General features: G+C 38.6%; 1 protein-coding gene across 2 annotated transcripts in view; it reads left to right on the top strand.

The window, feature by feature from the left end:
• The window catches only part of PIK3C2G (phosphatidylinositol-4-phosphate 3-kinase catalytic subunit type 2 gamma), a 361,732-nt gene that overhangs the window by 146,573 nt on the left and 194,136 nt on the right, over nucleotides 1-21,023 (top strand). For both annotated transcript variants that reach the window (XM_060194432.1, XM_060194433.1), the window contains exons 17-18: nucleotides 5,118-5,211; nucleotides 7,890-7,984. In XM_060194432.1, coding sequence (XP_060050415.1) covers nucleotides 5,118-5,211; nucleotides 7,890-7,984 — 189 coding nt within the window. The remainder of the gene's footprint in view (nucleotides 1-5,117; nucleotides 5,212-7,889; nucleotides 7,985-21,023) is intronic.

The raw sequence follows: 21,023 nt of genomic DNA on the forward strand, positions 1-21,023 counted from the left end.
TAAATTTGATTCCATTTTGCAAAATATAAGTATTTCTCTCATTAGCCTTTCATGTGAAGCCTGAAAGCAGATATTTTCTGTACACAAGTGTGTATCATGCCAAAGTCATACTAGAAACCAGTGGTGTGGAGCTCCTGTGTCTAAGTTAGGTAAAGTGCTCTCACATATTAAAAAGGAAATAAGAGAAACATTTCATTTATTCAGATTTAAGAAGCAACCATCACACACACACACACACACACACACACACACACACACACACACGTGCAGATTAGACCAAATCAGTAACTTTAGTTAAGACACTGCTGAATATACTGGAGTGACAGGTTTAGAGGCTACAGTGTGCATTCCACTAAAACATCAAGGAAGCACTATTTATGTAAAGGCTGGAATGAGGGATTTTCCACTAAAGCAAAATATGCTTCTTGTCAACCGCTAAAACAAAACAAAAAATGTGAGTATTAGTGTTAGTATATTGAAGGCAGGTAATACCAGTTTCTGTGCTGCATGCTAAAACTTGGAACTTCTTCACTAGTGCATGTGAATCAATAAAAGTTACAGAAAGATGTTTTTATTTTCCTCTTGTCAAATTTTAGGCATGTCTTATTTTAGGTGGAGTGTAGCTTTTTTATTATTTTGTCCTATAAAAACATGTGAAGACAACATTTATTCTGTGCCAGAGGATGACCAATTTATTCATTTATTCATTTTAATGAAAGAGACAGAGGGAAACGGAGAGAGAGAAAGATCAGAGCACTGATCTGATATGGCTGATATTGGTGCTGGGGATTAAACCTGGGATCTCAGAGCCTCAGGCATGAAAGTTGTTTGCAAAACCATTATGGTTTTCCCTGCCCATGATCTTGTTTATAAGCTTTTCCAGCCCTTGTTTCTTTTTAAATATTTTTTATTAATTTTATTTATTGGATAGAGACATAAAGAAATCGAGAGGCAGGGAAGCTAAAGAGGGAGAAAGAGAAGCATCTGCAGCATTGCTTCACCACTTGTGAAGCTTCCTTCCTGTGGGTGGAGACCAGGAACTTGTACCCAGATTCTTGCACACAGTAATATGTGCACACAGCCAGTTATGCCGCTATCAGCTACAACAGCCCTTGTTTTCATTCTTAAGTAAAATTGTCATAAAATACTCAGTCATCTCCTCAAAAAGGAAGTTGATGGAAAAAAAAAAAACTTTTCCCAGGAAGATGACAAACTACCACCTTACTCTCTCTTTCTAACCACTTCATGGCCATTGAAAGTCATTGCATCTTCTACTAGTCATTGCATCTTCTTCTAATTGTCACTCAACTTGAAAACAGAGTTGTAATAAAAAAAAAAAAAAACGCGAGGGAATGTTTAGGGCCAGAAAGACCACATAATGGTACAGCAAAGTAACTGAAAGTCAAAGATTTCTGGCTTAATCCCCAGTATCACCAACAACTAAAGCTAAGTTTTGCTCTGGTCTAAATCTCTTCTTCTCCTACCCTTGTTAAATAGTTTAAAGTAACAAAAATCAATTCTGACCCTGATTTCATTAACCAACCATCTGTGGGTTGCTCACAGGGATCTGGAAGAAGCTGTGGCCTGAAGGCATCATTCAGGGTCTGTGGCTTGATGATCAATCTTGGTTATCTGCCACATCTCCTTTCCCAAACAATAGCTCTTAAAAGTTCATTGGAGTGCTGCTGCTCCCAGTTGAGTGCACACATCATTTTGCACAAGGACCCAGGTTCGAGCACCCACCCCTCACCTGCAGTGGGGATGCTTCATTAGAGGTGAAGCAGGTCTGCAGTGTCTATCTTTTTCCCATTTTGTCTACTCTCCCAATTTCTCTCTGTCTTATTTTTCTCTGCCAATTTTTCTCTGTCTTATCTAATAAAAATAGAAATAAAGGAAAGGAAAAGGGATAGGAAAAAAAGGGAAGGAAAAAAGGAAAGGCCACTGGGAGTAGTAGATTAGTAGTGTGGCACTATTCTGTTCCCCAGTGATAACCTTGGTGGCAATTTTAAAAAAAAGTGGGGGGGGGTTGGGCAATAGCGCAGTGAGCTAAGCACACATGGCGCAAAGTGCAAGGACTGGCATAAGGATGCCAGTTTGAGCTCCCAGCTCACCACCTGCAGGGGGGTAGCTTCACAAGCGGTGAAGCAGGTTTGCAGGTGTCAATCTTTCTCTCCTGCTCTGTCTTCTCCTCTGTCGATTTCTCTCTGTCCTATCTTAAAAAAAAAAACAAAAAACAAAAAACAAGATCTTCCTTGTTAAAAAAAAAAAGAATGTTTATGTTTACGTGGTTGGAAAAAGATAGTAAGACATGTTTTAAGTAGAAGGATAATTAATTCAGTTTAAATGTTCTTTTTTTTTTTCCTTCTAGGGTTATTGCTGGGATTCTGTATATGCACTATAAATCCACTGCTCCTAACAGTCATTTTTTCCATTGTATTGGATAAGGCAGAGAAAAACTAAGAGAGGAGCGGGAGATAGGGAGGGAGAGAGAAAGATAGACACCTATAGACCTGCTTCAAAGCTTTTGAAGTATCTCTGAGGCAGGTGGGGAGCTGGAGGCTTGAACCTGGATCCTTGTCCATGTCCTTGCACTTAAATACTATATGCGCTTAACCAGATGCACCATCTGGCCCCCAGATTAGATATTCTTTAGACAAATATATAGAATGTGTCCATCATTCTGGAGTCACTAAAACACATTCATAAACAAAATAAGTAAAAAAGAAAAAAAACTGCTTTCAACTTGGACTAGAGTTGGTATTTTGCACTGAATTATAACTCTCTGGGGCGTTGGTGGGGTGTTCAGGAACATGATGACAGAGGAGGACCTGAGGGAGGAGTTGGTTCGAGTGTTATATGGAAAATTGAAAAACATTACACATGCACCAACTACTGTGTTTTACTGTTGACTGTAAACCATTAATCCCCCGCAATAAAGGGAAAAATGTAAAAAAAAAATCTGCTTTCATAGAGACTATATTCCAGAATTAGAGATATAATACATATTACTCACCAAAGTATTTTGTATTGTTGTGCTATTTGATTTCAATTTTTCTTTTTCTTTTCCTTCTGTCATTCATTTTAAGATAAAGTAGGTGTCCAAGAGAACATGGATGACTAGTATGCTACTTAAGTCATTACTTAGGTAACAGAATGCACTAAGTTACTAGTCCCTCTAAGACTTCAAACTGTCCTTAAAGTGACCTTGATGTCTATAAGCTTCAGACAAATGGCTTAGTAATTGAGAGCAATAAATTAGAGTCAATCACATTTAGCTAGGAGAAAATAACTTCTAACTTTGCATTTTTATTGCACTGATCCTGCTCTCTCCATCTGTGCTTGCTAAGATGCTGAGATCTTCTGACCTTAGCAGTGGTCATTGAGATGAACCTAGACCATAATACTCACAAGGCCTCATTGCTTAAATGTTCAATAGGAGAAAATTATCAGAAAAACCTGCGTAGGTCAGAAATTAGGGTATGGAATGAGTAACCTTAGAAGTAAATTTCTTATTGCAATTAACATGTTCAGTTTAAATGAAGTTTCCAAACTATCAAAGACAGTTGATATTATTACCATATTTTTTCTTGACACAGAAACTACATAATAATTATTTCACCCTTCAGTGACCTGGTATGCTAAGAAGAGACCAGATATTAAAGACTTTAAATTTTTCTGACCTTCACAGTAGTGAAGACAGGGAGTTGGGGTGGGGGTGGGAGGGGAGGCTACAATCTTTAGAAGTCTCACCTGACTGACTGAAAAGCACTCAGTTCCCAGGAAAAGGATTGGAGTTTCATTTATTCATTTCTTTGACTTTGAGTGAGTTACCATGAGTACGTCAAGTTTTTAATTATGTATATTAGCTATTCTGATATTTTTTACTTAAAATTAAATTCTGCCTCTATACTTTTAGTGTCCTCTCTCTCTCTCTCTCTCTCTGCCTCTATACTTTTAGTGCCCTCTTCTCTCTCTCTCTCTCTCTTTCTCTTTCTCTCTCTCTCTCTCTCTCCTCTCCAGGGTTACTGCTGGGGCTCAGTGCTGGCAATATGAATCCACTGTTCCTGGTGGCCATTTTTCATTTTTTTTAATTGGAGTGGACAGAGAGACATTGAGAGCAAAGGGAGAGATAGAAAGGGAGAGAGACAGACACCTGCAGACCTGCTTCACTCCTAATGAAGCAGACCCCCCCTCCTGCAGGTGGGAAGCCGAGGGCTTGAACCTGGATCCTTTTGTGGGTCCTCACACTTCATACTATGTGCACTTACCTGGTGTGCCACTGTCCAGCCACCTCCTTTTAGTGATCTCTAACTATATCAGAGCATTATGTCAAAAATCATGCCTGAAAATTATGTATGGTGTCTTCATTTTTCTCTAGGAACTTTCTAGGAGTTTGGATATAAGTAAAGTTTATTCCTCTGATATGGAAGACGATAGCAACCTTAGAAGCCTACTTGAGGGAAAACTATCTTTAGAAGAGGGCTACAAATGCTAAATACCTGTATAAATTCAGTTAATCCCTGTGCTCTGACCTGAGCCATTATCCTGCCACTGTAAATGTAGTTAAGGAGCAATCCTACATTGCACATCTGTTTAGCATTAAGCCATACAGTGGGCATGTATCATCCAAAATGAATAAGGTGATGCTACCCTCAAGAACTCCACAGTATGATTTAGCCTTCTTGAATCATGTTTATTTATTATAAGATATTTTACATTTGATGCTTTCATTATGCACTGACCAAAAATATAATATATTCCAGTTTAACTCTACAAACCATCAATTCTCCAACAAATGTATAACAAAGATTTTCATACTTTTTTGAAAATATTTTAGATACCCTATGATATCATGTTTTATATACAAGAAAACCAACAGGGATCTGACTTAAGCTCAAATATCCCAAGTTTGGTTGAAAAGAATTTCTACTATTGTCCACTTAAGAGGAGAGGAAAAAACATATATATAATTATATAATATCTATTATTTGATGTTAATGATCCTCTTAGTTTATTCTGTGACTATTTTGTTTAATATATTGAGATGAAATTCATTCTGTTTTCTTGATATTTCTCATGCTGTGAATAGCTTAACAGGTATATCAACTTTATATTAGTTTTCCAGATCAAGAAATTCGTAAAGTGGCAGTTCAACAACTGGACAACCTCTTGAATGATGAACTACTAGAATATCTCCCACAGCTAGTTCAGGTAAGGACAGCAAAAGATTGACAAGAGATTCCAGGATTTGAATTAATAATTTTCTTTTAAAGGTAACTAGTGAATCATCCATAGATTAAATAAAAGTAGGCGGTAAAATTTATCCAGTCAAGAGGTTAACATATAACTTATACATCAACATGGTAACACAGCCATTCTCTAACCAAAACTGGCAAACCTATGAAAAGGGTTACAAAAGCCAAAATGGAAAAACAATTTAAGAAAAGCAAATCTTCATTTATTAATTAGATCAGAGAAGGGAGTCAGGCACGTTTGCAGGTGTCTGTCTTCCCCTCCTCTTTCCATCTCTCTGTCCTATCTTAACAACAACAACATCATCAACAACAATAATAACTACAACAACAATGAAAAACAACAAGGACAACAAAAGGGAAAATAAATAAATATAAAAAATTAGAACAGAGAAGCATAGAAATGTCTGTGAAGATTTCATTTGACTAAATACATTAAAAAATAATATGTACAAAAAAGTATTTTGTGGGCCTGGGCAGTGGTGCACCCAGTTAAACACACATAGTACTACACATAAAGACCCGTGGAAGGAACTGGGTTTGAGCCCCTGCTCCCTACCTGCAGCAGGATGCTTTGTAAGTAGTGAGTGTCTATCTTTATCTTCCCTCTCTATCTCTCTCTCTCTCTCTCCCCTTTCAATTTCTTTGCATCCTGTTGAATAAAATTGGGGGGGAGGAAAATGGCTACCAGTGGATTCATAGTGTCAGCACTAAACTCCAGCAATGACCCAGGAGGCAAATATAATAATAATAATAACAACAACAACAATAATAAAGGGCTGGGCAGTACACAGCTAACCGCACATGATGTGAAGCTCAAGGACCAACTCAAGTATCCCAGTTTGAAAGTCCAGGATATAAAGGGTATTTTAAGTGCCAGGTGTCTCAGTTTTTAAACATTAAAGACAGGAGACCCCAAGGCTATAGGAAGTCTATATTGGTAGAATAATACCCTCTGTTTACTTTGCAAACAGAATATAGACTTCTCTGAAAATTGATTATATGTTTTACTGCTGGGAATCAAATAAGTACAGACATAGGAGTTACTGCAAATGACAAGTCATAACCCTGTGGGGAATTTTCAGGAAAAGAGTTCATAATAATTCAATGTACACCTGAAATACTATTTACATCCTAGATGATGAGGCTAATTTAGGAGGAAAATATATCAGTAGACTGAGCAATCTAGGGAGTTTGAACACAGGAAACAGTTCAAGAATGACTAGTTATTAGGACCAAGAAGAAATGGTGGTAAAATCTAGAAAGAAAGGTAAAAATATAAACATAAAGGACAATTCTTTCTGGCTCAAATGACATGCTCACTAATATGACAAAAACATAACCCCAGACCTAGTCAAACCAGTGTAAGGAAGGCAGTAGTAGGAAGCAAGTGAAAGAAGGCTACAGTCACTGTTTTAAGATCACACACATTATGATCTTTATACTATCAGCAGTATTGAGTTTATGAAATTTGCTGAAATCATCTTTGACACTCACACTTAAGGAATTCATACTTTTGCATCTTTGAAGATGGTTTGCATACTGAAGTGTTTTTTTCAGGTATGTGTGAAGAAATATTCTTATTAAAAAAGTACCCACTTTTTTTTCCTTCTGTCTGTACTTGGGTATAAAGCATGATGTAATGAGAGAGAGAGAAAGAGAGAGAGGGAGAGAGACGCTCTGACTTAAATGGTTTCTTGAATAACAAAGATAAAAACTTTTGACTCCCAAGCAGGATATTAACTGTCCATGGTGAGATCCCTACAGAGTATGAATCCAGATTAAAAATAGATCCTGGGGAGTCGGGCTGTAGCGCAGCGGGTTAAGCGCAGGTGGCGCAAAGCACAAGGACCGGCATAAGGATCCCGGTTCGAACCCTGGCTCCCCACCTGCAGGGGAGTCGTTTCACAGGTCTGCAGGTGTCTATCTTTCTCTCCTCCTCTCTGTCTTCCCCTCCTCTCTCCATTTCTCTCTGTCCTATCTGACAACGACAACAACAATAATAACTACAACAATAAAACAACAAGGGCAACAAAAGGGAATAAATAAAATAAATATTAAAAAAAAAAATAGATCCTGAGGACCTTGGGCTGCCATTGCTATCTATTTTTCCCACCAGGTTGCACATCATAGAAAACATTAGTGAAATGTCCGCAGAGACTAGAGAAAAGATTTGAGAATGGGGTTCATTATGGTAGCAATAATCAGCTTTGAAACCTACAAGAAAAACATCAAGGCCTGCAGTTTAATGCTAATATCTGATGTCAATAAAGTGTGTGATTTTATATCCAAATAATATAATTTCTGTGGCTAAATAATATCATTTATATATGGAGGACTCTGTTCATCACTTTATTTATGTAAAGATGACTTCTCTGAGGCCTGGTTGAACTCTACCAACCCTTATTTATTATCCTGAGATAATCAGGAAAGGAGAGCAGGCTATGCAAACTTAAATTATTATGTGTGCATATTCTACTATTAGTTACTCACCAGCCAATAAAGTAATATAGTAGATGATTGACATTTTGTAAAAACCTTTATACTGTTTCCTTTGGTCTTTTCTCTAGCCTTTCCCATATCTCTGTGTTCTAAGTTTGTTACTGAGAGAGAAAAAAATCACATCTTTTCCTTCAGGCTGTCAAGTTTGAATGGAACCTTGAAAGTCCTCTAGTGCAACTCCTAATACAGCGCTCATTGCAAAGCATCCAGATAGCCCATCGTCTTTACTGGTAAGATAAACTAAAATAGGTTCAATTGCTGTTTTTACTGTCAACTTCTTTTTGTGGGGCAATTTTATAAGACACAGAATATTCTTTTCCCTTGTCATTGATATCAAGCTCTACTTAGTAGTACTCAGTCAGATACACGTCTTTGTCAAGATTATCTTTATTTATGAGTATAGTTTAACTGTAATCATCTTCCTTTAGTACAGTTGTGGCTGTTTAAATCCAATCAGAATTTTAAATCTAGATGACATCTTCCCTATAGTATAAATCACAAGAGCTGTATATGGTAATATGTACTTTTGAAGATTTTCCTATATAATCTAGTTATAGTATCTTGCAGGGACATAGGATTTTAAAGTAATTTCTGTACAATATTAGTTAGAAACATTGGAACCTATATTTTGATATCTATTCTTTCTGCTGGCAATTCCTAGAGTACTTAGCTTGTCCTAAAACATAAGGCTGGAGTGCTATTAGTATTGGTTCCTCCAATCATGACTCACTCTTCATCCTACTTTAAGTTAAGTTCTTTGGGTGCTATTCTTTTTACTTTTCTTTCATTACTAATCTTATGGATTCAGTTTCAAAGTAAAAAGTCTAAGGATTATAAATATCAATGACCTAAAGATAAAACTATTTTTCATCCTCACATATCATTTACTAGACTTAACTGTTAGTGAAGAAATTTAATGGTGAAAAAGAAGGATGACGGTATCACTTTTTTAATCATCATCATCTTTTTTTTTTATTTCAAGAAACATTACTCATGTTGATATAACTCTTCCAGTGAAAACGGCTCAAGCATTTCAAAGTAAAGTAGGGATATGAGAAATTTTCAGTCACTAATGTTTGATTTGATGCTCATTTTTGTTTTAAATGGCTTAATGAAAAACAAAGCATTTCCCTCTAGTGTGCTTACATGAGGAGGTAGCCATGACGTTGCCCAGACCAGGGCTTTTCACTGAACAGACTCTCGTATCAAATGCTCAATGAAGTTGTATTTTCTGCAGTATTTCAGTCAGGTACTATGTGCTAAGTTAGTGGATCAGGTACCTTGGTGCTAACTTAAGTGGATGCATTTAATGCTATTTCACTGTCATGTTAAAGCTATAGTGCTACCGTGCTGTTACCTTCGATGTTTATTTCCTAAAAGCTTCAATTTTCTTCCTACTCTTTTTTTTTTTACTTAATTTCTTTGTTTTGTTATTATTCCGGAGCAGTGAAGTAGGTCTGAAGGTTTCTTACCTTTCTCTGTCCTTCTCTATCTGCCCGCTCCTCTCAATTTGTCTGTCCTATCAAGTAAAAATAGAAAGGAAAAGGAAAAAATGATGTCAGTAGTGGTGGGTTCGCAGTGCTGGCATTGAGTTCCAGTGATAACCCTGGTGGCAAGTAAAAATTAGAAGGACACCATAGCACCAGAACGTGACCCAATACTGTGAGAGACTAGCTCTGAGTCACAACCAAAACAAATTAGGTGTGTTATCCATGTGGACAATCTTAATGACTCTAAAACAGACTTCATTTTTTAGAAAACTTTTAATTTAATTATCTATTTACTGGGTAGAGACAGAGAAAAATTGAGGGAGCAGGCTGGATAAAAAGGAAGAGAAAAAGAGAGACATCCATAGCACTGCTTCACTGCTCCTGGGTAACTGGGCTTGAACCTGAGTCCTTTGCACATTATGACATGTGTGCTGTATGAGATGTATTTAGCCCCAGAACTTGACTTTTCTAAATGTGTATTCATTAAAGTGAAAGCATATTAAACTATGATATAGCCAGGTAGCAATCTTGATTAGAATATTTGAACCAGAATGCACTGCAAAACCACAGGAAGTATAAAAATATGTGAAACAATGCTTTAAAATGCATATTTATTTGAGCCCATGGCTCCCTACCTGTAGGGAGTCGCTTCACAGGTGGTGAAGCAGGTTTGTAGGTGTCTTTCTCTCGCCCTCTCTGTCTTCCCTTCCTCTTTCCATTTCTCTCTGTCCTATCCAACAACGACGACATCAGTAATAATGACAATAATAACTAAAACAAGGGCAACAAAAGGGGAACTAAATAAATATAACAAATTTAAAAATACATATTTAATTAACACAATAAAATCCCAAAGACTCGTTCTAAATCATTAAGGTTTATTATAACACTAGTGTCACCTTCATAAGTTCTTCATCTGCTAAAGTGGTGATGAAAAGTGAAGTTGTTTGAATAACAAGGAGTGCAAACAAATTGTACGTTTGTCTTATTTGCATTCTCACAATAAATATGATCATGGTGCTCTTGCCAAAGGACTGAAAGACTCCCTAAGTCTGATTCTCACACTTATGAAAAAAAAAAAAAAGTCATTTACAAGCCCATTTCTCCTCTCACCAATTCAATAAAAGAGTAAGAAAGAAGAGATAATAAATGAAATGCATTATAGGCTTGTCTTGAGTGTTTAATTTGGGAGAATATAAGAAAAAAAATCAACAAGACAGACTGTAGAATACCTACATCCTTTTAACACTTAAATAAAAATTCCGGGTTGGGGGAAATATACTAGTCATAAAAGAAAAATAGACTAAAACCATGTTTTGAGAGATTGAGAGAGGTAAAGGAGAAGAGAGGCCAGATAGCTCTCCATTGTTCATGGAGTTAACCTTGTGCTCCCACGTGGTGCTGGGAGCTTAGATCTGGATCCTTGAGCATGATAAAGTGTGCATCCTATGTGGTGAGCAGTCTCCAGACCTTGACAGTTCCATTGTTTAAAGCCAGCAGTTTGTGTCAATTTATCATGGCAGCCATGTGAAAGTGTTACCATAAGGAAAGGACTTGATGAAGAGCCCTGATTCTATTGGCTGGGATGTCACATCATCCAGGAAGCTTTCCTGAGCCTCTCCCCAGCAACCATCTGGGACGGATTAAGCATCCCTCCCACACTGCATCCCAGCAGGTACTCACTCTCCATAACTCTGCCAGATACCCTGGTACCCTACCTCAACACCTCTATCCCAGTCTGCTCCCACTCCTAATTCCATTTGGTGGTGAATGGTAACAGTCCTGTAAGACTCTTCTGAGTTAAATTCATTAGTGACTAGAACTTGGGAGATACTTTTTAAAAGTTTTTTTTTTTCTTAAATCATAAAGTTTCTATAAGACCCTCCCTCAACCTTTTCACTGGTGGACATTCCACTCAGTGCTTTTCAAAGGCATTGTTGTCATCACTCCCAGATCCCCATGACCTGGCGAGTGCACTCACTGCCTAGCTTCTGTGATTCCAGGCTGCTAACGGAGAACTGCCTCTTCTCCGGACAACTGCTTTCAGGCAACCCACCACTCAGAATGGGAAGTGAGGTGGTAATTCTTTCAAGTACTGTTATTTATTTATTATTTTTAAAATTTTTTATTATTATCTTTATTTATTGGACAGAGACAGCCAGAAATTGAGAGAGAAGGGAGAGATAGAGAGGGAGAGAGACAGAAAGACACCTGCAGCCCTGCTTCACCACTTGTGAAGCTTCCCCCCTGCAGGTGGGGACTGGGGGTTTGAACCTAGGTCCTTGCGCACTGTAACATGTGCGCTACTGCTCGGCCCCCTGTTTATTTATTTATCTATTTATTTGTTTTTGATATCATAGTTATCACTGGAGCTTGGTGTCTGCATGTCTAATTCATTGTTCCTGGTCACCTTTATTCCTCTTTGCTTCCCTTTTTTATTTGATAGGACAGAGAGAAATTGGGGGTGGGGCAGGGAGAAAGACACCTGCTTCACCACTCTTGAAGTTCCCCGCTGTAGGGGAACCCAGGTCCTTGTACATAGAAATGTGTGCAATTAACAGAGTGCAACATTGTCCAGTTTCCCCTCAGATACAATTTCTATTCCAGAATCTTCCCAGTTCAGCAGCACTAGACTTTGACCTCGACCTCGTTTCTTCACTCCTCTAAACTTAGTCCTTTCCTCATAGGATTTCTCCTGAAGACCACTCCCTTAGTGGATCTCATGCATCTACATCTTGTCTCATGGTCTATTCTAGGGATCTTAATCTAAGACAAATACTTCTTTACTGATGATCACAATCTAATTATGTGCTTTTATAATTGGAGTATCAATATGTTCAGACTTTTCATACATGGGAAAGCAATATCACAGTCTGTTATGATTGAAAAATTGAGGGAATTCCAAGAGAGTTAATTTCAGTCAAAATCCATATGCTAAGGCCTTTTAAAGGTACCACATGGCATTGTATTTAAGGCCATATCCTAGGAGTTATTCATTTATTGAATAGAGATGCATTTTCTTCCTTTTCTTTTCTTTGTTGTTTTTTTGTTTGTTTGTTTTTGTTTTTTTCCACCAGGGTTATTGCTGGGGCTCGGTGCCCACACCATGAATCTACTGCTCCTGGAGGCTTTCCCCCCCCCATTTTTTTGCCCCCCTTTTAATCTGTGTTGTAGTTATTATTGCAGTTGCTATTGATTTCCTTACTGTTGGATAGGACAGAGAAACATGGAGAGAGGAGGGGAAGACAGAGAGGGAGAGAGAAAGATAGACACCTGCAGACCTGCTTCACCACTTGTGAAGATACTCCCTGCAGGTGGGAAGCCAGGGGCCATGTGCGCTTAACCCGCTGCACTACCGCCTGACCCCCAGAGATGCATTTTATAACATGGTTTCTTCATAGATTATAACTTGAGGAGTTTGACAGTATGTGAAAGACTTTCATTCCTGAGGCTCTGTTGTCCCGGGTTGAATTCCTAGCACCATAAGCCAGAGTTGAGCAGTGTTCTAGTTTCTCTTTCTTTCTCTCTCTAAAATAAAAAATAAAAATTCTATTTTTAAAATATATATTGTATTTTGAGGCATGAACTGTAAGAAAATGGACAGAAATGAAAAACACAAAGTGAAACTGGGACTGGGTTTAGTGTATTGCATCAAAGCAAAGGACTGTGGAGAAGTAGTAGGGAGGGAGTGCAGAGGGTTTTTGTGTCCTGTTGAGTCATTGTTGAAAATGGGCCTAAGTTGGGGGGTGAAAGTGCTCTATAGAAACCTATCACACGGAGATGAGAACTGTGCCATTTGTCAACATGTCACAAACTATTAACCTCTCAATAAAATGATTTTAAAAATCTGTATTTTCTTCTTTTAAAAATTTCTTTATTAAGGAATTAATGTTTTACATTCAATAGTAAATACAATAGTTTGTACATGCATAATATTTCCCAGTTTTTCATATAACAATACAACCCGCACTAGGTCCTCTTTCATCCTATTTGGACCTCTATTCTCCCATCCACCCACGCCAGAGTCTTTTACTTTGGTGCAATACACCAATTCCAGTTCAGGTTCTACTTGTATTTTATCTTCTGTTCTTGTTTTTCAACTTCTGCCTGAGAGTGAGATCATCCCATATTCATCCCTCTGTTTCTGACTTATTTCACTTAACATGATTTTTTTCAAGGTCCAACCAAAAACAGCTGAAAATGGTGAAGTCACCATTTTTTATAGCTGAGTAGTATTCCTTTGTGTATATAGACCACAACCTGCTCAGCCACTCATCTGTTGTTGGACACCTGGGTTGCTTCCAGGTTTTGGCTATTACAAATTGTGCTGCTAAGAACATATGTGTACACAGATCATTTGGATGGGTATGTTGGGTTCCTTAATATATATCCCCAGGAGAGGAATTGCAGGATCATAGGGTAGGTCCATTTCTAGCCTTCTGAGAGTTTTCCAGACTGTTCTCCACACAGGTTGGACTTAGTGTTTGCATAGAGGAATGCCACTGACTTTTGAATGTTAATTTTGGAGCCTGACACCTTACTGTATTGCCTGATGATTTCCAAAAGCAGCTTCCTGCTCGATTCCTTAGGTTTTTCTATGTATACTATCATGTCATCTGCAAATAGGGCAAGTTTGACTTCTTCTCTTCCAATCTGTATGCCTTTAATTCCTTGCTCCTGCCTGATTGCTATGGCAAAAACTTCCAACACTATGTTGAATAGTAATGGTGATAGTGGGCAGCCCTGTCTAGTACCTGATCTGAGGGGAAATGCTTCCAGTTTTTCACCATTGAGTATGATGTTGGCTGTAGGTTTGCTATATATAGACTCCACTATCTTCAGGAATTTTCCATCTATTCCCATTTTTTGTAGTGTTTTGATCATAAAGGGATGTTGTGTTTTGTCAAAGGCTTTTTCTGCATCTATTGATATGACCATGTGGTTTTTGGTCTTGCTTTTATTGATGTGGTGGACCACATTGATTGATTTGCATATATTAAACCAACCTTACATGCCTGGGGTAAACTCCACTTGGTCATGATAAACAATCTTTTTAATGTACTGCTGTATCCATTTGGCTAGAATTGTGTTCAATATTTTAGCATTTATATTCATCAGGGATATTGGTCTATAGTTTTCTTTTTTGGTTGTGTCCCTGTCTGCTTTTGGTATCAAAGTGATATTGGCTTCATAGAAGCTGGAAAGGAGTATTCCGGTTTCTTCAGTCTTCTGGAAGACTTTTAAAAGTAGAGGTATTAGTTCTTCTTTGAAGGTTTTGTAGAATTCATTTGTAAAACCATCTGGTCCAGGACTTTTATTTTTGTGGAGATTTTTGATAACTGTTTCCATTTCATTAGCTGTGATGGGCCTGTTCATGTTATCCAGTTCCTCTTTACTTAATTTTGGAAGTTTGTAGGTGTCTAGGAAATCGTCCATTTCTTCCAGGTACTCTAGCTTGGTGGCATATAGTTTGTTCATAGAAGCCTCGCATGATATGTTGAATTTCGGTGGTGTCTGTTGTGCTATCTCCTCTTTCATTTATGATCCCATTTATTTGAGTCTTCTCCCTTTTTTGTTTTGTGAGTCTGGCTAAAGGTTTGTGGATTTTGTCCACTTTGAATAACCAATATTTACTTTGTTAATCTTTTGTATTTTTTTCTTATTTTTGTTGTTGTTATCTTTATTTATTGGATAGAGACATCCAGAAATCCAGAAGGAAGGGGGTGATAGAGAGGGAGGCACAGAGACAGAGAGACACCTGTAGTCTTGCTCCACCACTTGTAAAGCTTTCCCCCTGCAGTTGGGGACTGGTGGCTGGAATTCAGGTCCTTGAGCACTGTGATATGTGCACTTAACCAGGTGCACAACCACCTGGGCCCCAGTTTTCTTATTCTCAATATTATTTTTCTGCTGTAACATTTGTTATTTCTGTCCTTCTGGTTGCTTTAGGGTTCCTTTCTTCTCCTCCTCCTCCTCAACCTCTTCCTCCTCTTCCTCCTCCTCCTCCTCCTCCTCCTCCTTCTTCTTCTTCTTTTTCTCCTAGGTATTTAAGATGTACAATAAGGCTGTTTATTTGTGCTTTTTCTTGTTTCCTAATGTGTGCTTGTATATCTATGAACTTCCCTCTAAGTACTGCTTTAGCTGTGTCCCAAATATTTTGATAACTTGTGCCTTCATTTTCATTGAACTCTTGAAACATGTTCTTCCTTTATTTCCTCTTTGACCCAGTAGTTCTTAAGTAGTCTGTTGGTGAGCTTCCACATTTTGGGACTATTTCTAATCTTTTGTTGATTGTTAAGTGTTAGTTTAATTCCACTGTAGTTTGAGAAGATGCTTAGGATGATTGCTGTGCTCTTGAATTTGCTGATGCTGTCTCTGTGGCCTAACATATGGTCTATCCTTGAGAATGACCCATGTGGACCTCAGTAGAATGTGTATTCCAGTTTCTTGGGATGAATGACTGTGAAAATGTCCAATAGTTCTAGTTTATCTATCTACTCATTTAACTCCCTCATGTCTTTATTGATTTTCTGCCTGCATGATCTGTCAAGTTGTGAGAGTGGGGTGTTGAAGTCCCCTACTATGACTGTGTTGCTGTTAATATATTGCTGTAGCTCTTTTAGTAGATGTTTGATGCATTTAGATGGCTTCTCATTGGGTGCATAGATGTTAATAATTGTGAAGTCCTCTTGATTGACTGATCCACTGAGCATTAAGTAGTGCCCATCCATATCTTTTTTAATTTTATTGATTTTAAAGTCTATCATGTCAGATATGAGAACAGCTATTCCTGCCCTTTTTTGTGGGTCATTGGCTTGTATGATAGTTTTCCATCCTTTCATTTTGAGTCTGTGTTCTCTTGTTGAGTTAGGTGGGTCTCTCATAGACAGCATATTGTTGGGTTGTGTTTTCTGATTCATCTTCCTACTCTGTGCCTTTTAATAGGTGAATTCAGGCCATTGGCATTTATTGATATCAAAGATTGAAGATATTTTAAGGCCATTCTTGTAGAATTTTAGAGTGTGGCATATTTATGGCAATCTGTTTATAGGAGACCTTTCAGAACTTCTTTCAGGGCAGGCTTGTTGATAGTTGATTATTTCAGCTGTTGCTTGTCGGAGAAGGTTTTGATGCCTCCATATAGTCTGAATGACAGTCTAGCAGGATACAGTAGTCTTGGTTGAAAGCCTTTCTCATTGAGCACTCCACAGATATCTTGCCATTCTCTTCTGGCCTGTAGTGGTTGTGTGGAGAAGTCTGCTGTTAGTCTTATGGGTTTTCCTCTGCAGTTGACTCTTTGTTTTTCCCTTGCAGCCTTCAGGATCCTTTCTTTATTCTTATTCCTTTCCATCCTAAAAATGATGTGTCTTGGTGTCTTTAAGTCTGGGTTAATTCTGTTTCGGACCCTCTTGGCTTCTTGAATCTTTATGTCTTTGATGTTGTCTAGACTGGAGAAGTTCTCAGCTATTATGTCCTGAAGAATGCTTTCTTCCTCTCCCTCTCTTTCTTCCTTTGTTACACCAATAATGCATATATTACTTCTTTTGAGGTTATCCCTTAGGTCTCTGTTGTTGTTTTCAGAATCTCTTAATCTCTTTTAGAGATCTCTTACTTCATTTTTAGTCTCTAATTCATCCTCAATCTTGCTAATTCTGTCTTCAGCCTCATTTATTCTATTCTCTCTCCCCTCTACTTTTTTTCTGGAGTTCATCTATTCTGTTACCTGTTCTGAGACTGTTTTAGTTTGTTCAGCTAGTTGTGTTCTTAGCTCAGCTACTTCAGCTTTCAGATCTCTAATGACCTTGAGGTAATTAGTGTTTTCTTCCAGAATCTCATTTGTTGTTTCTGCATTTCTGATGACAATTCTTTCAAACTCTTTACTCACTCATGTGATTATTTCCTTAACTAGTATTTGGATGTTGACCTCATTATTTTGTTCTTCAGCCTTTGGGGGGGGCTTTTAGCTGGACTCTTGTCCTGGTTCATTTCTCCAATAGTTCTTGTAGGTTTAACCATTCTATATAGTATGTTATGAGGTCCCTGTCTCAGTACTTTTCAAATTACTGATCACTCTTGCCTGGATTGACTTGCGTCTAAGTAAGGTAATTAAAGGGTTCACAGTTGTGGAAACTGAGAGTTGCTTCAATAGTATTTTAATCCCTGAGTTGGAGCACAGTGGCTTAAAAGCCTCTTTTGTTCTTTTCCTTCCCAGTAGGATATAGGAGCCTGAGGGCTTTTAAACTATAAGTAGGGTTCTTAGCTTAATCACTGACTCCTCACCAAGAAATAAAGCAGAGGGAGGCAGAGATAACCCAGTGGTTATACAAAAACACTCTCACAGCCCCACTGCTAGACCACCAAGGTATGGATCTTCTCCTGAGTTTCCTCATTAGTTCTCTGTCCTCTGGTGTTAGCACAGGGCCTCCCTGCTGCTCCAGATTCTGAGGGCAGTTGCAATGAAGACTCACAGTTGCATTTGGTGAGTCTTCGGGGAGTCCTTTCCTCCCTTCAGCAATCTTTTTGTTGGTGAACCAGTCTTGAGGTGGTGTCTCAACTGTTAAACTGCCGGACTGTTACCAATCACTTAATCTCTCCCTACTCTCCTCTCTGTCCACCAGCCACATGTGTTTGCACTCACTGGTGGGTTCCTGAAGTTGTTCTAGTCCTGTCTTGTTTGCAGTCCCAGGTGGTGTCCTTGGTTTTCCTAAAAACCCTGTATTTTCTTCAAAGTATGGAACTGGGGTGAAGTTCCCATTTGTAATACCTTTAAATGCATCAGGGTTTTTTTGTTGTTATTGTTTTGTTCACTGATATATCACTAGCACCTGATACAGTGTTTGGCACTGCACAGGACAAATATTCAGTACATCACTATTAAATGAATAAGATTACGTTGCCTGAGCCCAGCCATGAGCATGCTGACTTGTAACAGCAGGGGGCAGAGGAGAGCTGTCAGAGCAACTATTTGGGCCTGATGCTGGGAAAGTTAGAACAATTTCAGAAGACTGGCCCAAGCAGGGAGTTTGGCAGTGCTGGATCACTAGTGAAGTCAATGCTGGACTTGAGGGAGAATGTGAGTGGAACTTAGAGACAACCTGAGCCTGGAAGTGGGGTGTAAAGGATACACAGATATATAGTCTATTATCTCAAGGCATTTCAAAGTACCACGTGCCATTGTAACTTAGAATCTTTGACAGATACACCAATTCAAAATGTATTTCCCCCCAAAATTGTAACCTAAAGCATCCAGAAAGTGTTTTTGAAGTGATATGTTTTCATTAATAAGAACACAGATAATGGGGCCCTGTAGTGGCACACTGCCATGTGCGCTAGATGTGGGGAGAAGGGGTAGGTTCACAAGCAGTGAAACAGGTCTTCAGGTATCTCTCTTCCTCTCTACTCCCCCCTCTCAATTTCTATCTGCCCTGTCTAATAAAAATATACATAAAGTTAAAAAAATAAAACAGGAAAAATGTAGCCTCTGGGAGCAGTGGATTCATAATGCAGGCACTGAGCCCTAGTGATAACCGTGTTAGCAATAAAAACAAAAGTTGGTAAAAATCAGACTATCATTTTAGAAATTAATTTTAATATAATTTAAGTCTTGTTACTCCTATTAAATTATTCCTATTAATATTCATGGTAATTAGACATTCTCTCAATATTCTGATGACAATGATTCCTTTAGGGACTCATGTAAATACTGAAGAAGTCCTGATAGTTGTGCATCACAAATACACTTTCTTTGGCCTTCTCTATTTCCATGCCTAGCACCTAGGCTTTTATTTTCGTCTATTGCACAATGGCCACACCTTCCACAATGTATCTTTTCCTCTTACTAGAGACAGAGAGGCAGAGATAGAAAATAAAAGAGATCAGGGCCAGGCAGTAGCACAGTGGGTTAAGCACACATGGCACAAAGGACAGGGACCGGCGTAAGGATCCTGGTTCAAGCCCCCAGTTCCCCACCTGCAAGGGGATAGCTTCATAAGTGCTGAAGCATGTCTGCAGGTGTCATCTTTCTCTCCCCCTATGTCTTCCCCTCCTCTCTCGATTTCTCTCTGTCCTGTCCAACAACAATGACAACAACAATAATAACAACACCAATAAGGGCAACAAAAGGGGGGAAAGTGGCTTCTGGCAGCAGTGGATTTGTAGTGCAGGCACTGAGCCCCAGTGATAACACTGGAGGCAAAAAAAAAAGAATCCCAGTGTGAGCCCCCGGAGGCTCCCCATCTGTAGGGGTGAATTGCTTCACAGGTGGTGAAGCAGGTGTCTGTCTTCCCCTCCTCTCTTGATTTCTCTCTGTCCTATGCAACAGCGACAGCAATAACAACAATGATAAACAACAAGGGCAACAAAAGGGGAAAAATAGCCTCCAGGTGCAGTGGATTCTTAGTGCAGGCATCAAGCCCCAATGATAACCCTGGGGCGGGGGGGGGGGGGGGGGGAGAAAAGAAAATCAAAGAGATCACAGCACCAAAGCATCTTTCAGTGTGTTTGGGGGGCCCGAATTCAAACCTGGTTTGTGTGCGTGCCAATGTAGCACATTCTCCAAGTGAGCTATTTCACCATTCCTTCCTTCTTACTATGTTTTTAAAACTATTTGATTTATTTATGAGACAGAGACAGAGGTAGATTAAGAGGGGAGGGAGAGATAGGGAGAGAGAAAGAGAGCCTGGCCACCTGATGCCCTGCTTCACCACTTGTGAAGCTTTCCCCCTGGGGACTGGGGGCTTGAACCTAGGTCCTTATGCTTTGTGCACTACCACCCGGTCCCTCTTCTTACTATACTTTAAAATATAACTTTCTGGGGCCTGGCATGGTGCACCTGGTAGAGTGCAGTCATTGCTATGCACAAGGACTTAGGCTTAAGATTCCCTTCCTACATGTATGGGGAAAGTGCTACAGGTATCTCTCTATTTCTCACTCTGTCTCTGTCTCTGTCAAAAATGGCCACTGGGAGTGGTGAAGTCATAGTGCAGGCATCAAGTCCCAATGACAACCCTTGTGACAAAACAAAAATAAATAAATAAATGTATAATTTTCTGTCCCTCTGTGAGCTTTGGGTAACTCTTCTGGTTTCTCTGTTCCTGAGGTTTTTTTTTTTTTTTTTTGAACTATCAAGATTCAGTTTTCTTTCTGTTTTGTGTCAGCTAATGAGTAAGTCCTTTTAAATTCAGGTTTTATTTTCCTTTCTGTGTTTCCTCATCAAAAGATTGCTCTGTAAAAGAGCTGAATAGAGATTTTTTTTTTTTTTGCTATTCTTTTAACACAATTTTCTGTTTCATTTGTATACAATTGTACTTAACAAGAAAAGGATAGTTACATTGTCATTCCTTGTCTAAAGGACTTCGTATCCATTCATTTCATTGCAACAAAATCCAGACTCAGATATTTCCATCAAATCTATATGGAGCAAGGGGCAGCTGTGTAAGTAGACCAACAGACACCAGTGGACAGAGGATACAGAGGTGGAAAAGCATACAAGAGACACAGAAAGAGAAGAAGGTGTTATGTTAGTCAAGTTCTTATTGAGTGCCATATATATATATTCATTATTCTTTTGTGAAAATATGAACAGATGACAATAAATATGGTTTGAATTCTATTTTTTAAATTATATTTTTTAAACTGGCTATTTCAGGCAGTTACCACAAATGCTGCAGTCTATTTTTCAACTCTGATGTCCCAACAAATTACTTTTAAATTTTCACTCAGTGATTTTCAAGTTGACACTGATTGGTTTATAAATCAAGATCCAGGGTATGTCAATTTA

This window comes from Erinaceus europaeus, chromosome 7 (genome assembly GCF_950295315.1).
Source record: "Erinaceus europaeus chromosome 7, mEriEur2.1, whole genome shotgun sequence".
Lineage (NCBI taxonomy): Eukaryota > Metazoa > Chordata > Mammalia > Eulipotyphla > Erinaceidae > Erinaceus > Erinaceus europaeus.